Raw genomic sequence first — 17426 nt, forward strand, 5'->3', positions numbered from 1 at the left:
TTTTTTTGCCATCTTTTCCCTTTTTAATTTCACTAAAGTCCTATCATTTACTATTGCCACACAGCAAAAATTATCATTTTTTTTTCTTTTCGTTTCACCAATTTTAGGTGTAATATAATTTATTTATATACATTTTGTTCATGCCATCAAACTCAGTACAACCCATTCTGTTCATCTTGCTAATGCCATTTATACAGCACTTATTCAGTTACATTCCTATACCATAAAGTGCCTTGAGAAAGTATTCATACCCCTTGAAATTTTCCACATTTTTTCATGTTACAACCAAAAACATAAATGTATTTTATTGGGATTTTATATATAATGATAGTTTTCAACATTTTTTACAAATATCTGAAAAGTGTGGCGTGCATTTGTATTCAACCCTCTTTACTCTATTACCCCTAACTAAACTGTAGTGGAACCAATTGCCTTCAGAAGTCACCTAATTCGTAAATAGAGTCCACCTGTGTGTAATGTAATCTCAATATAAATACAGCTGTTCTGTGAAGCCCTCAGAGGTTTGTTAGAGAACATTATTGAACAAACAGCGTCATGAAGGCCAAGGAACACACCAGACAGGTCAGGGATAAAGTTGTGGAGAAGTTCAAAGCAGGGTTATGTTATAACAAAATATCCCAAGCTTTGAACATCTCACGAAGCACTGTTCAATCCATCATCTGAAAATGGAAAGAGTATGACACAACTGCAAACCTAACAAGACATGGCCGTCCACCTAAACTGACAGGTGGGACAAGGAGAGCATTAATCAGAGAAGCAGACATGAGGCCCAAGGTAACTCTGGAGGAGCTGCAGAGATCCACAGCTAAGGTGGGAGAATCTAGGATAACTATTAGTTGTGCACTCCACAAATCTGGCCTATATGGAAGAGTGGCAAGAAGAAAGCCATTGTTGACAGAAACCCATAAGAAGTCACAAGACATACGGGGGACACAGCAAACATGTGGAAGAAGATGCCCTGGTCAGTTGAGACCTCAATTGAACTTTTTCGCCTAAAAGCAAAAAGCTATGTGTGGCCGAAAATGAACACTGCGCATCACTCTGAACACACCATCCCCACAGTGAAACATGGTGGTGGCAGCATCATGTCATGGGGATGCTTTTCTTCAGCAGGGGCAGGTAAGCTGGCCAGAGTTGATGGGAAGATGGATGGGGCAAATACAGGACAATCTTAGAAGAAAACCTGTTCGAGTCTGCAGAAGACTTGAGACTGGGGCAGAGGTTCACCTTCCAGCAGGACAATGACCCTACACATACAGCCAGAGCTACAATGGAATGGTTTAGATCAAATCATATTAATGTGTTAGAATGGACGAGTCAAAGTCCAGACCTAAATCCAGTTGAGAATCTGTGGCAAGACTTGAAAATTGCTATTCACAGATACTCTCCATCCAATCTGACTTGACCTATTTTGCAAAGATGAATGGGCAAATATGTCACTCTCTAGATGTGCAAAGCTGGTAGAGACATCCCCAAAAAGACTTGCAGCTGGAATCGCAGCAAAAGGGGGTCCTACAAAGTATTGACTCAGGGGAGCTGAATACCAATGCCACCACACTTTTCACAGATTTATTTGAAAACAGTGTTGAAAACCATTTATCATTTTCCTTCCACTTCACAATTATGTGCCACTTTGTGTTGGTCTATCACATAAAATCCCAATAAAATACATTTACTTTTTTGATTGTATTATGACAAAATGTGGAAAATTTCAAGGGGTATGAATACTTTTTCAAGGCACTGTATCTATAGGGCTGAATATGTGAGTAAATGAGGGGAATGCTGGTACTACAATTAGGGATGAGCTCAGGTATGGTCGGATCAAGGTCTGAATCCATCCAATTATTGCATTTACCCAATCATAAGTGGCTGAGGTATTCCTTGCCCCACAGCTGCAGGTGTATATGCGTGCCTCCAGGACAGGGAATGCCTGGGCCAGTGCTGATTGGCCAAGTACAGAGACCTCTTCTTGGCATTATCACTCAGGTGGGTTCAGACTAGGATCCAAATGCATCTGAGCTCATCCCTGAGACTATTGGATCCATAGTTCTGAAAGATTGCTACAATGATTAAGTCAGTCAGAAGAACAAAGGACAATGTAGTGTATTCAGGTGGTATATCCCAGGGAACTGACAAGGTGAGTAACAGAAAGGTGGGTATTATTTATCAGGTGGCTTAATGCTTAAGAGAAACTAGGTAGAATTGTTGAGATGATCAGAATTTGATTTTTGTGGAGCTCCATCAGCAGTTCTTATTAAAAATAAAAGGTGTTGTGTTCTGAACATGATTTATTAATTCAGAAATAAAACCTTTTTTTAGTATGATAAACATGAAATATTGCATTTTCCCATTTCATATATACCATTTACAGCCAATAGGTAGTGTGTAGGCATACTTTGCAACTGTTGTGTTATGAATAGACCTTAATAGTGACAATTTCAATTACACACCCAGTTAGGAACAAACAATTCTGCTGGAAGATTTGGGCCTTTTAGTTTTTTGTATTTAGGCAAATGCAGTCAACAAAAAGCCAAGCAAAATGTCAAAGAAGCACCACTTTTCATTGTTTTAATTCTTTGTAAAATAATAGTTTTATGAAAGTGATGAAAATTGGTTTATACAAAAGTGGAAAAGATAGCGCTGGACCCATAATAGGTTTTTGTTATCCAGTAGTGTTGTGATGATGGTAGTAAAGGTGGTCTGGTTATTTGGCAGGCAGCTTACGGACCCCACCAGATCACCAGTTTCCTTGGTTTATATTGCAAAGCAGCAAGAATAAGAATTGAAGCACCACACCGCTGTTCAACAGTCTATATACAAAATTATATGGGCCCAAATCTTTCATTGCTCAAATATAGATACCAACATCGTATTGCACAGTTACAACTTTGGATATGGGAAGAGGGACTTTCAAAGTATCAAAAATATTTCAATACATACCATTCATAAAGTTAAAAATCTTCATCCACCAGTTGCAAAAGTGCTACGTTGACATAAAAACTGGCTCATGTGTTATGCAACACCACGTTGAAGATCAAACATCGCATACAAATATAATTTCACAGTACTGGTATGGGATATATTTGTATTACAGTAGCAACAATGGTGGAAGGCTAACTGAGCAGTAAGGTCTACACGTTTCGTTGAGATGATTTCCATTTCTTCAGAAGTGGTGGTTGGTGACCAAAATATGGTGTCAAAAATAGAGAATGATGAATATGATACATACATCATCAAAAACATACAAAGTCTATTATGTCCACGAGACAAGCTTTTAGCCAAATAACTGCTTACAAAATCATTATGATGCATCAGATTGTCATATTTATTTTGTAAGTAGCATTTAGATTAACCCTCATATTAATAGAGTTAATAGAGAGCCAACTGCTGGCAAGATCTGTGAAGATTAAAATAAAAAAAAAAAAAAAAAAAAAACTATTGGGGTTGCAGTCAGTACTCAGTCCTTATATGAGCCCTCGATCTCCTCATGTTTTGCATTGTATTGTTATTGTTCCGTCACATGTTCTGTCCCCCTTTGTAATGTACAGCGCTGAGCGAACTATTGGCGCTTTATAAATACTGTATAATAATAATAATACACTGGGGGAGATTTACTAAAACTGGAGCTTGCAAAATCTAGTACAGCTCTGCATAGAAACCAATCAGCTTCCAGGTTTTATTGTCAAAGCTTAACTGAACAAGCTGAAATCAGAAGCTATTTGGCTACCATGCAGAGCTGCACCAGATTCTGAGTATACACCGGTTTTAGGGAATCTTCCCCAATGTTTCCTTTTGGAAGCCCCGATGAAGTGGGACCTCTCAAATGCATTGAATACTCCTTTTATTGTCCATTTGACCCTTACTGGAATAAAACTGTATCTGGATTATTGAACAGTACTTTGGTGTTTTGGTTCCGAGTGCCCTGTCTCATACTGCACAGCCCATGAAATGGGAACCCTGGGGGGAGCTCCTAGCACTGAGCATTATTACCCCACTGGATTTTTTTTTTTTACCGAGAAAGGAAAGCCTTGCTCACAGCCCCTGATTCTTCTTCATGTTGGACATATTGATATTTTATATTTTGCTTCTTGTGCCAGGATGCCATGGCTCTTCTGTAGTTGCTCCCTTCTATTTACTTTCTGTCTACCCTACAGTTTTTAAACTCGTAATTTATAGTTGCCAGTTCTTTGGGCAGAATTCTACAAATTTGCAATATATGCCATGTGGGAGTTTACTATACTTTATACCAATTTTTGTTGCCTTTTTTTAATTGTAAATTATCAGTTGGGTACATTACCTGCAACATGATATATGTACCTGTAGAGTCAAGTGTATTTTCTGACAGATGAAATGATCTATTGTGCTGCCTTTGAAAAAGCAGTAGACTATATAAGTCATAATTTAAATGAATGGTTCATTACACTTGCAGAGGATATGTACATTTCTTAAGATTGGGGAATTCTGCCCAGATCTGCACTAGTACTCCTATTCATGCAGTGCACACATCTGCCCATTGGTGGCGCTGTTACCTAGCTGTCTGGTCTTGTTCTACACTAACCTTGGCTTAGCAAGTTGTATGCTAAACCTGCCATGTTGTTTAAAAGGGTGTTTGTTTTATTAAGATAATGTTAATATCTGCAGGATCTAATGGAGCAACTTGAGAAGCAGGATAAGACGGTCAGGAAGCTGAAAAAGCAGCTGAAAGTATTTGCTAAGAAAATCGGGGAGCTGGAAGGTAATATGCTGCATCTGATTTTGCATCATCCAGATTTATAGCCTGCCACTACTGTTACCTTGATTTTCTCATCCCATGTGCCTTTTTGAGAATTATGTTAACTGTGTATATTTTTTTGCTCTGACATTCTTTCAGGAGATGTCAAATAGTTCCAGCATTTATCGTGGTAAAAATATCTGTAGAAACATTTTCAATACAAATTCCATACTAATAACTCCGATCTAGCCCTCTATAAGTGGGTGTTGCAGGAAAAGAAAATAAGATCTCTGTGGGTTTCCGTCATGGTGATGGTGCCTTTTTAGATCTGGGCTTCATTAATGTGTCATAAAACTTTCAGCCAGACTTTCACATGTATGACAAATGAATATACCAGTATACGCAACTGTAAGTAGAACTGATAAGAAAAAAATATTTCGGGAGACTTTATTTTATGCTTTATAAATCACTTTTATTTGCTTGCTTTGCACCGCACTGCACTGTGCGATCGGTAGGCAGAGCAAGCAGTAAACCTCTGACGTAGCCTGCAGAAATCACTGCAGGAAGTTTTCTTTGTTTTCCCATGACTGCCCAGCACTGATTGGGAGTCACATGGTTTAATTTAAAAAAACTCTAAATTTAAATAAAAAAAAAATTATAAAAGTTTAAACCATTAATATTATCTAAAATAACGACTAATTAATTTAATTTAAAAATGTAATGAACTCGTTTTATTTTTGTTTTTTTTTAAGGGGCCCTTAGGTGGTTTATGCCATAACTTACTAGTATGCACCATTATGGCAGACTTGCCTATCAAACCGTGACCTCTATCGCTGCACGGACAGTGTTCCTGCTAGTCCCAGGTGCTTCCATCCTCACTCAGTTTTCCTTGCGCGTTCCATCTGTTCAGCTGTTTGAATGGCCAGGCTGTGAAGACGTCACTGCCATGCATGCACACGGGAGACACATCACCGTGGCATAGAGCAGGTGCTGTAAATGTATTCTGAGCTGCACATGTGTGGCTCAGTGTACATGACATCTGACAGGCAGAGGGAAGCATTTAAGACAGAAGAGACCAAAAGGGTGTACTCTGTCATAAAAACCCTACCTGTCAGCAATTTTTTGAAAACTGAGTTAAATTCCACTTTAAATAATAATTTTTTGAATGGAGGATTTTGGTCTAATGCACAGTCCCAGTCATCGGGTAGGATAGAAGGGGAGAAAGAGCTAATGTTAATCAAGCAGCTGAAGCTGCCCCGCATGTGAGAAAAAGTCACAGGGGGCAGCTTCATGGGGAGAAATGGGGAAAGGAATGGCTTCCCAACAGGCACAAAGGGGAGCTTGTGCAATAAGAGTGGCAATGTAGAGGCCAGAGGATCGCCTGCAATGGCATTGTCACTGACAATGGAGCAGTGCATAGAAATGGCAAGGCAAACAAGTATTAATAAAAAAGAACAGATGGATGGTAATAAGCATATGCACACAAGTATAGGAACTGAACTTAAAGACATGTATACAAATAAGTGTTTTGGGTTTAATGACACTTTCGTGCATTACATCTGTATACTCAATTAGAACTGATGGTTGCTCAATGCACTGCATCCCTCTTACCTATAAGGACCAATATCTATGTTTACAATGTAGAACTTTATAGGTGCTGAATAAAGGAAAACGGATAAAGTCCAACATTGTAAATATAGATATTGGAATTTAATGCATTGCTCTACATGTTTTTTTTTATCAATACAATTTTATTAGCTCTATAAATTGTAGCGTGGTTCCAATCCAATCAGTGTTATAACATATAGGTTCCAAGCTGTAGATTATGCAAAGGTTGCAATGAGGCTGTAGAGCCAAGGGGGTGTAAAGAAAGTAATGATCAAAATGGTAGCTGTAGGTCTGCTGTTGAACAGGTAAGGCCTCGAAATAAAGGGTACTTCACATTTTTTTTTTTTTACTTCTGAATATATAGCAATGCTAGACAATAGCTAACTTTTTGTAGGTGATTTGCTAAAAATTAATTTCTGAGTTCCAGAATACCAATACTGTGTTGCTTTATTGCAAATAATGACTTCTATTTAGAACATGTAAATACACATTAGCAATCAGACTTGACTTTATTGAGCCAGACTTTTAATCTAAGTTTACAGAATGCCGATTTGGAAATAAATCATTAAATTATATGCTGAAAGTTATTTTAAGGTGTTTTCTTGCTGGTTCTCTCTGTGAGAGAGAGATTAAGAAAAGTGTTATGTTTATGGAGCCATTCAGATTAAATTTATTTTAAAGCCCAACTTCAGTCATTTCTTATTTTTGGATAGCCTGAGGACGTGTAAGATTTGTATTGCCCTATGTGTCTCTGTGTCACATATTCCCCTCACTTCCTGTCAGTAGGATAACATAGAACCTGGCAGAAAGTTTAAATCTTCTTCTATCTATCCAAAACAAAAAAAAGAAAAAGTAGCTGGAGTTAGGCTTTAAAATGACAATAGACTTCTGGGAAAAATGATTTGCTTAGTAAGATGAGAAGTCAATACTCCTTACAATGGGTATTTAGGACATGACACAACCAGACTTCGGTTTTCCTGGTGTGCTCTGTTCTTTTGTTGTACGTGTCCTCTGGTTAGTAGTTGAGTTCAGTGTTTGCACATTTCATGTTGTCATTTGAATTACAGTTGGTCAAATGGAGAATGTGTCTCCTGGTCAAATAGTGGATGAACCTATCCGTCCGCTCAATATACCACGGAAGGAGAAAGACTTCCAAGGAATGCTGGAGTATAAGAAAGATGATGAACCAAAATTGATAAAAAATCTTATATTGGGTAAGTATATACAAATGTATTTTTACTATGTATTCTAATCAATAAGCATGACCGTACATCAACAAATCAAGGCTCTCAGCCTGACCTAGATTTTGAATGTATGGTGAAATATATAGAGCCGTACCGACTGGTATTTTAAAACAGAAGATTGGACTTGTAAAAAAAAAAAAATAAACATTTATACTCATCTAGGTGGATGCAGCATCGATCTTATGGTGTATCTTTCCCCCACTGGCTCTGCAGTGAGAACAGAGTGATCAAAGACAGCTGATCGCTCAGTTCTCCCCTCCACTCTGAGCAGAGAGCCATGACTGTCAGCTCACTGAAGCGATGAGCAGTGGAGGTGGCGGGAGGGGCTGGCTCAGTGGTTCGCTGTGAGGCTGACCCAAGTGTTGGTCCAGGCTTCTGGGTGAATCCCGACCTTATGGTTCGATCTTTTCAGAGCCTGGAATGGTTGAGTGATGTCAGACTTTAGCCCATTGTTGGCTGAAAACGGGTCACAGGTGTGCAAAACGAACTGCACTCCTGTAATCCATAGGAGAAGTAAAGCCAAAAGAGCTTTGGCCATACTTCTTCCTTAATTAAATTGCTGGAGGAAAAGGTTGGTTATTGTGCCACAGACATAGCTAGGTTTGGTCACCGTACACCTCTGTATGGCTTCTGCCATTTGTAAAATTATGCAGACATCATAAAGCTTGTATAGCATCCTCAATATTATATATCTGCTTCCTGCAATGGAGCAACTTATGTTCCATATATGGGTTTAATATCTTTTGTCTAGAGCTTAGAACTGAAACTGTCCACCAAAATAATCACTCCGAATAGTTGCACCATTTCATGCCACCCAAAATTGGAAAAGGTAGTTCAGCAAGTTACATTTTTTTTTAACTCTCCTCCATTGCTTACACTAGCCTGAATTTTGTTCCCTTTCTACTCTGTTCAGCAGCCAAAGGAAAGTGAAACATAGCCCTTTGTAACTCCAAGTTGGTCTGACCTCACCAACCCCACTTGGCAGTGCTTGGGAATTATGATTTGCTTGCTTTACCACCCAACACTGCATTGTGAGGAGGGGAGAGAGCTACATGCACCTCATACACAGGAGTACCAAGTATTTCACTTTGCTTCAATAGGCAGACAGAGGGGTGGGGAAAGAATATGAGCAGTAATGGTGAGAATATGAGCAGAAAATAACCAGGAACTTCAAATATACATTTTTTTGTAATGGCTTTGCATTTCTTTACCAGACCTAAAGCCCCGCGGTGTTGCTGTGAACCTTATTCCAGGATTGCCAGCATATATATTGTTTATGTGTGTGCGCCATGCTGATTACCTCAATGATGACCAGAAAGTTCGTTCTCTTCTCACATCAACGATTAACGGTATTAAAAAGATCTTGAAGGTGAGTTAATTGTCCATTCCCTCTGATCTGATCTCTCTGGTCCATTTTTATTCCTTTGGAGGTTTGTTTGATCCTAAACTAATATTTGAAGTAATAGTAGGCACTTTTCAAACTAATAAAGTGGTTGTAAAGGCGCAAGGTTTTTTACCTTCATGCATCCTGTGCATGAAGTTAAAAAAACTTCTGTGTGCAGCAGCCCCAATACTCAACTGAACTCCATCGCGATCCAGCAATGTGCAGGAGAGCCTTAGCTCTCCAGGAACTCTCCCTCCTCATTGGCTAAGACCGCAGCGGGAGCCATTGGCTCCTTGTGCTGTTAACCACAGCCAGTGAGCCAATGAAGAGAGAGTGGGAGGGGCGAAGCCACGGCTCTGTATGTGAATGGACACACGGAGCAGCGGCTCGGGAGCAAGCCTGCTTGGGTGCCCCTATAGCAAGCTGCTTGCTGTCGGGGCACTTGGCAGGAGGGAGGGGCCAGGGTTGGCGGGGGACCCAAGAAGAGGAGGTTCGGGGCTGCTCTGTGCAAAACCATTGCTCAGAGCAGGTAAGTATGACATGTTTGTTGTTTAAAAAATGCCTTAAATATCACATTGATAAAAAGTAACTTATAATTGCATAGTTTTTTAAAATGTTAGTCATACAAAAACATGCATATAAATGTAATGGAGCCCCAAATATAGCACATTAAAATAATAAACATTACTTATTGCATTAAAGGAGAATTCTCCCTTCAGGTTTTATGAATGTGTTCTGTTCTCCGGAGCTCTTTGTCCTTTCTTCCTATGTACCATCAAAGGATACCTGTAAGGTCGGACAGGGCACCCACTCCTCCCTTCACTGCCATCCAGCAACACAGCTCGCAAGGAGACGGCTGCTTTGATAAGAAGCGCTTTTTTCCTCTTGCCCAGGAAAAGTGCTGCTTTTCTCCCCTTTGCCCAAGACAAGCGTCTTATGAGGAATCCAGATAGGGAGGGGCTTGTCAGCTAAAATATTTCATGCAAGCTGGCAAGTGCTTGGAAATGGAGAAAAGTGCCACCTGTCAAAGCAGCTTTCTTCTTGCTAACTACATTGTCGGAGAGCCACAAAGAGAGGATGGATGTCCTGTCCAACCTCACAGCTGGCCTGGGGCAGTACATAGGAAGATGGGACAACATTTTTTATACACCTTGTACCCCGAGGAACATAAAACCTTAATAAGAATGAAAGAAGGGAACAATCTTTGTAATAAAGTTCAAAAAAATAATACCTTACAGAATACTGGTTAGACCTTTCCAGTAGGTATTAAACTAATGTCTTTTATATATTCATGGTCCACCATTTATAAGGACTATATAACATCTGGTAGAGTAAAAATTTGAAACCTGAAATTTTTCCAATTTATGTGCCTGTTGTACCATGTACTTGTACGAAAAAGTATCCTGTTCTCTTTGTATTGCTTCCTTAATGTAAAATACCTGGTTATCCTGCCAGTCCCTCTGTTTCCTGTTAAAAAATGACCATGCTGGGCATGAGAGCTCAGCAGCAGTTTCCCAGTTGTGCTGAGAACTCAGTCCCCCTCGCACAGCCATTCATTGCGAAGACCAGTGTACTGTTGTTTCTCCTCGCCCAGTTCTCTGAGCTGCATAGGAAGCTGAGAACAGAGGGTATGTGATAACTAAAGGAAAAAGGGGGGAAATGGTATTTAGAATGGTTTTATGTGTATACACAAATGTTTTGCTTTTCATTTCTATTTTAAACTGCATGAGGTGTTTTAAATGGTGATGGTTCCCATGTACTTTAATCCAAAGTACATCTCTATTGGTAATACATAATAGTACATCCAAAGTGGAATATGTATACCAACCAGCAGCTTCCTCAAACACTGTCACTACACTAGTAAAATTGTAATCCACATGGTAACTTTGTAAGCAAAATATCTGATATTTAACTCCTCCAGAGGGTGAACAATTTGACAAGCTGTGTACATCTTGCAGGCTTTAAAGTATATATACCAGTCAATATAATTGATGCCTCCTAGTATAACCAGAAGTTTGACAATAGAGGTTACCACTTCCAATGATGTCCTCAGGTGAACTAATCACCTTGGGTTTGACAAATGTAATATTTGCTCATATGAAACTCTTGGTGTAGTAAAGATTAAACTACAATTCTGTGCATCTAGCAGTCAGATGCAGTAAAAGGAGGCTGGTAATCACTTAGTGATTCATGATTAACTACCAGCTTCTTTTTTCATGGATGCTATAGTCCCAGATCTCATCCAGTTCTTTACTGTTATATTTTTCGAGTGGGATCTATAGTTTTGTTTATTGGTGGAGATAGTTGCTTTGCATAGACCGTGGCCATATAATGTTGGAAATATATTGGACTAAATAATGGAATTCCCCTATAAACAAAGTCTCTTGAGGCCCAGAGCCTCAATGATCTGTTGGCATGTAAAGGCTCTACTGATCATACCTGCACCAGAAAGTATAATACAAGAATGTGTTTAAAGTTCCACAACTTCATCTGTTGGCAGTGAACACATTGATAGGCAAGTTATTGGCTGCAAGTGTATCAGTCCATCCATTCCAGACATTACTGCTGTTATACAGTTGTGACCAAAATTATTCAACCCCCAATGCTGTAAAGGGGTTTAGGGACTATAGTGTACATTTGGAATTGTATTCAGAATCAAATCCTACAAGGACGTTGTAACTACCCAAATGCAACTAAAATGACATCAATTGTTTATGTAATACAGTAGTAAATGGTTCTTATGTGGTTTCTTCATTGCCACAATTATTCAACCCCTTAAAGACTACCACTCTGAAGAACAGAGGTTCATACAGGTGCTTTCCATCAGGTATTGAAAACACCTGTGGATGTCACCGAGCAGCAATCAAGCATAATAAGCACCAATTAGGCAGCTTTAAAATGACTGTGATACTCAGCTCCTTCTAGACATTTACTGGTGTGGTTACAAACATGGTGAAGGCAAGAGAATGGTCCAGGAAGACAAGAGAAGAGGTGATTTCTCTTCACAGGAAGGGCAATGGCTATAAGAAGATTGCAAAGATGTTAAACATACCAAGAGACACCTTAGGAAGCATCATTCGCAAATTCAAGGCAAAGGGCACTGTTGAAACGCTACCTGGTCGTGGCAGAAAGAAGATGCTGACTTCGACTGCTGTGCGCTACCTGAAGCGTAGAGTGGAGAGAAGTCCCCGTGTGACTGCTGAGGAACTGAGAAAAGATTTGTCAGATGTGGGTACAGAAGTTTCAGCCCAGACAATAAGACGCACACTGCGTAATGAAGGCCTCCGTGCCAGAACTCCCAGGCGTACCCCCTTGCTGTCTCCAAAGAATAAGAAGAGTCGACTGCAGTATGCCAAAAGCCATGTGGACAAACCACAAAAGTTGTGGGATAGTGTTCTGTGGACTGATGAAACAAAATTAGAACTGTTTGGGCCCATGGATCAACGCTATGTTTGGAGGAGGAAGAACAAGGCCTATGATGAAAAGAACACCTTGCCTACTGTGAAGCATGGTGGAGGGTCAATCATGCTTTGGGGCTGTTTTGCTTCTGCAGGTACAGGGAAGCTTCAGCGTGTGCAAGGTACCATGAATTCTCTTCAGTACCAGGAGATATTGGATGGAAACGTGATGCAGTCCGTCACACACCTGAGGCTTGGGAGACGTTGGACCTTTCAACAGGACAATGATCCCAAGCATACCTCCAAGTCCACTAGAGCATGGTTGCAGAGGAAAGGCTGGAACATTTTGGAGTGGCCATCGCAGTCACCAGACTTAAATCCGATTGAGAACCTCTGGTGGGACTTAAAGAAAGCAGTTGCAGTGCGCAAGCCTAAGAATGTGACTGAACTGGAGGCCTTTGCCCATGAAGAATGGGCGAAGATACCCGTAGATCGCTGCAAGACACTTGTGTCAAGCTATGCTTCACGTTTAAAAGCTGTTATAACTGTAAAAGGATGCTGTACTAAGTACTAAGATTGAATGTCACTTGGGGGTTGAATAAAACTGATAATGCTGTGAGCACAGAAAAGACATTTGTGGTTATTTCATTATAACTGTTATGTTATATTTGTCTGACCTACAAGTGCCTCTTTAATGTAAATGTAAGCAAGATGACTGAATGATCAAAAGCAATGTCAAACTGGCCAAAACACTCAATTTCAGTGGGGGTTGAATAATTTTGGTCACAACTGTATATAGGGTATTGTTAGTTTGACTTATACTTAAAATCAAAACACGGTTGGAAAATAAGAAAGTGAACACATAAAAAACAATACCCACAGTGTAGGATTTCTCATTAGTGTTAGGCCTCATTTACACAGACACTCCAGCATTTACCTTTTCTAAACACAGAAGTCATTTATGAAGTATGAACAAATTGTGTGCCTCCCAGATCACTTTTTTTTGGGTTTAGACTTTCCTATTTTAAGGTTACATTCACATGGTCGGCCACCAGGCAGAATCAGCAGATTCCCGCCAGCGGTTCTAAACACTGCCTGCACACACTGTGCGCAAATAGCAGCCACTGTCTGTACAAATGAATAGCTGGCCCCACCACAGTTCTCATATAACCATTTATCTGAGTGGTTACATGTGAATTGTGCCTGCGACCCAACCGTAAACACAGACAGTATACATCCAGAGTCTGCATTTCTGCAGAAAGATGGCCACAGCTAATCGCCCGATTTTTATACAGCCATAGCATAGAGTGATGCTGCATCCAACATCAATGTTAGCCGCCTTTGAATACAGCAAACTTTGCACCCATGGCTGCCCCTGTGAATATAGCCCTAAGCAGGTATAGCTGCCTTTAGTTGCATTTAGACTTCTTTTCTTCCATTTAGCCACGTTCAGGCCTCCTGCATAATGGGCGTTTATTCCCTGTGCATGGGCCTCTGGCATATAGCTGCAGGCAAAGGGCACAGGTGTACCATCCAACCCAGCTGCTAGCAGTTTGTCCGGCAGCCTGTCAAAATCTATGAGAAGCTGGTAGCTGTTGCAGCTGGATGGGGTGGAGCGGGTACTAATGTTTAGGGCAGTGTGTGCTCAGGGATGAATGCCGGGAATTCAAGCTGTCTTTGTATTGCTAGGTTCATTGTTAAGCCCTTTCCAGCCCCAGCAGTTGTCAGCCTCTCATGGCGTTTCATGGGCTGCCAGCAAGTTGGCTGGACAGTGCATCTGTGCCCTCTGCTCGCACCTAAACACCATTGACCCATCCACTAGGGCTAAACGCCCATTGTGCATAGAGCCTTAAGCCCCTCCAAAAGGGGAGGACCCTGGCAGGAGTGCACTTGCTCAGTGTGGAATGTGTCCACTGGTCCATGTCCGCTACACTTATGTAGAGTGGACACAGACTCAAATCATTCTCCTCTATGGGCGGTCGGATGTAAATGGACAGTCTGTCCGTTTTATACCTGACTGCCATCCGATCTGGTCCGCTAGACAGATGGGGAGCAGATCCCAATCCCTATGTTTTTAGCAGATTGGATCGGATGTAGGTTGGTGTAAACGGACACATATCCAATCACAACTGCCGCTCCATAGAGGATAATGGAAGGTGAAAGGGGCCTTAGAGTTTCTAATTGGATTCTAGAGGCACAGAATTTTGTTTTCTCTAAACACAGCTACAGTGACTTCAACTAAATGCAAGTAATGGCATAGTATGAATAGCACTATTGAAAAATCTTCACATGCATTTATATGTGGTGCACATTGGAGTCCTAGGATTCCTCCAGAAGTTGCTAGGGGTTCCATGAGCAATAAAAATGTCTGCTTCTTAGTAACCGCTGACACCAATAATCTTTTTAGGTATCTAAAAGGGGGATTCTACCTACTGACCTACTGAGTGCTATATGATGTAGATATAGCAATGATTAGCAGGGGCTCCCTGAGCCCAGAAAGTTAGTTCAATGGGTCCTCCATATTAAAAAGGTTCAGATAGGCTGGTTGTTTTCATCTAAACCATGTTCCAGTCCACTAAATAGTTAATGAATCAAACACAGTGGAACATGTCATTAAGTCACATGATGTTTTAGTGTTCAATGGACTTATTTAAAGCCATATACTGCGTTGATGATTTACAATTTACTATAAATCTGCTTTTTTACTGCATGTGCAGTTTGGCTGTCGGCAGGTCTGGTTATGTGTCTTGGGATGAACTCGGTATGCAGACTGAGCACAGTTCTGCGTGTCCACAGCTACAGGAAGTGAGACAAGCTATGACTTGGAGCTGAAATCTACTGTCTCATTGACTTCTGCAGAAATGACACGTTATGCATGATGGCTTCTTTCCACTACTGAACAATGGGCATGGGTATACAGCACACGCCTGCCAAATCTGCCTAGTCTGAAGTTACTCAGTGCCGTTTAACTCTTTTAGGTGTTATTACAGACTGGTTGTCTGTTCTTCTGTAATTCATTACTGTCTAGGTTCTGTTTCAATATGTTTATTAAACGTTTTCCAAGAAATACACAAAATTAAACACACTGCAATATCAAAGACATAGTAAGAGGCCCACAATGCAGGTAGAATGTATCAAAATGCAAATGATAAAAAGTGGAGAGATCAAGGTATTACGCCAAGACATCATCGACATTCACCAAAGATCAAAAGTAGAAGAATTTAATTACAACATAGCAAAAAGTCACTCTGTTAGAGCATATAACAGCTCTACGTAGGGGACTCAGAAAACGGAAAATATCTCTACTTCTCTACAACCCACCGGCCAACCAACGTAGGTCATGGGTACACGAGATGCTCTGTGTAATAGCAACTAAGTAGAATCAAAGAAGAGAAAGGAGAGAACAGGAAAGAAAAAAAGAACAGAGGGTCCACCCGAAGACCCACTCCTCCTGCCCGCACACTTCAGTCAGCTGGAAGTTGGAGGTATCTATACCAAGGGTCCCAGACATGATCAAACCTTGAATAGTGTATAGTGGGTTCGAACAGTTCAATAGGTTTTAGCAACAATTTATTCTGAAATTATGTTTTACTCACAGGTGAAATTGCTACAAAATGTTTTTGTGAGTATAAACAGAAATAAAATAAAGTGCCAGGTTCAGCATTTAAGTTGTTGAGATTGCTATAGCAGGATTCTATTCATAAATGCTTTCCTACTCATAATACCAAAGATTTTTAGGGAAATAACAATGGGCCTTGTGATCCTAAATGGAATCACCCCTTGTGTAAAATATCAGCTACCCCATTAAAGATGTACTATTACTCTTTTATATACGTTGTGAATCAAATGAAAAGGTGGCGCAATACACGCTAACAGTTGCAGTAGTAACTGTGTACAGTATTCTCACAAAATACTCAACATGATGAAATATTTCACTCGTTTTCATGTGCCCAGCATGGCACCAAAGCAACCGGCACCAAATGTATTCATTCAGAAGCACTGCCACTCTGCTCACACCTAGAGCCGATGTGCACTCCAATTACCAAAAACTCTTCTCACCGGAATTGGAAGTGACAACCAGAAGTCCCGTCTCTACGCGTTTCGCCTATACGGTGTCCTCGAGAGTTTTCACAGTGGTGGAGGAGAAGAAAAACACAAAATTTGGCAAATTTTTAAGGACTATGGACATTTGAATTAAGTGTACACACAGAATATATTTTTATTCCACAGTTTAATATTGAAAATTTTGTGCCAATATTGCATACAGTTACTACTGTAATTGTCAGCGTGTATAGCGCCACCTTTTCATTTGATTCACCAAGATTTTTAACAGTTTAATTGTCAGCTATTATCACATCAACGTGATCCACAAAAGGATGTTTACAAAATTTTAATATTTTTTTTAATGTGAACATAGATCATCCTTAAAAAAATCTAACACGTATCAGAAATAAATTGACAGTCTATTCTTTTGTTTTGTTTCATGGCCATCATGGCTTTAGGCAGTTCACATATTGTCAGAAATGACAGCCATCTATAAACTTTTATGCGTTTCTTGTAAATCTCCTCTTCCTTAGGACTTATGAATTCATCTCGAGGAAGCGGGATTTCCACAAATTGTAGAATGTTTGATGTGATTGTAAATTATTGGAGCCAAGTGGGAGGTCAACCTTATCACTGTAATCATTTGGCTTCCACCATATCCACTATTCTCACATTGTCACACATATAATTACTTCTTGATGTATTTGTGAATATAAAGCACCTAATTATTCAAGTTGGTTGGATACAATTATTGAATCTTGTGTTTGAATGAAGCTTGATATATTTGTTTGTTTCTCTTACACAGAAAAGAGGAGATGATTTTGAAACCGTGTCCTTCTGGCTTTCCAACACCTGTCGATTCCTCCATTGCTTGAAGCAGTACAGTGGAGAAGAGGTACTTCATTCCCAAATGTTCTGTCTGTCCTTCCCTTATTCCTTCCTGCCCAGCCCCAGCGTACCTTCAACAGGTTCTTTACGTCTAGGGGGACGGGAAAGACTGCCCAATCATGTGACCA

At 40.2% G+C, this 17426-nt stretch overlaps 1 protein-coding gene across 4 annotated transcripts in view; it reads left to right on the forward strand.

The window, feature by feature from the left end:
* LOC149442469 (unconventional myosin-Va) overlaps positions 1-17426 on the forward strand; it is a 242304-nt gene that overhangs the window by 206192 nt on the left and 18686 nt on the right. For all 4 annotated transcript variants that reach the window (XM_089656073.1, XM_089656074.1, XM_089656075.1 and 1 more), the window contains 4 exons: positions 4663-4756; positions 7408-7554; positions 8799-8953; positions 17216-17305. In XM_089656073.1, the coding sequence (XP_089512199.1) occupies positions 4663-4756; positions 7408-7554; positions 8799-8953; positions 17216-17305 (486 nt within the window). The remainder of the gene's footprint in view (positions 1-4662; positions 4757-7407; positions 7555-8798; positions 8954-17215; positions 17306-17426) is intronic.

This window comes from Staurois parvus, unplaced genomic scaffold, assembly GCF_062004578.1.
Source record: "Staurois parvus isolate SC_StPar_1 unplaced genomic scaffold, SC_StPar_1.0 ptg000885l, whole genome shotgun sequence".
NCBI lineage: Eukaryota > Metazoa > Chordata > Amphibia > Anura > Ranidae > Staurois > Staurois parvus.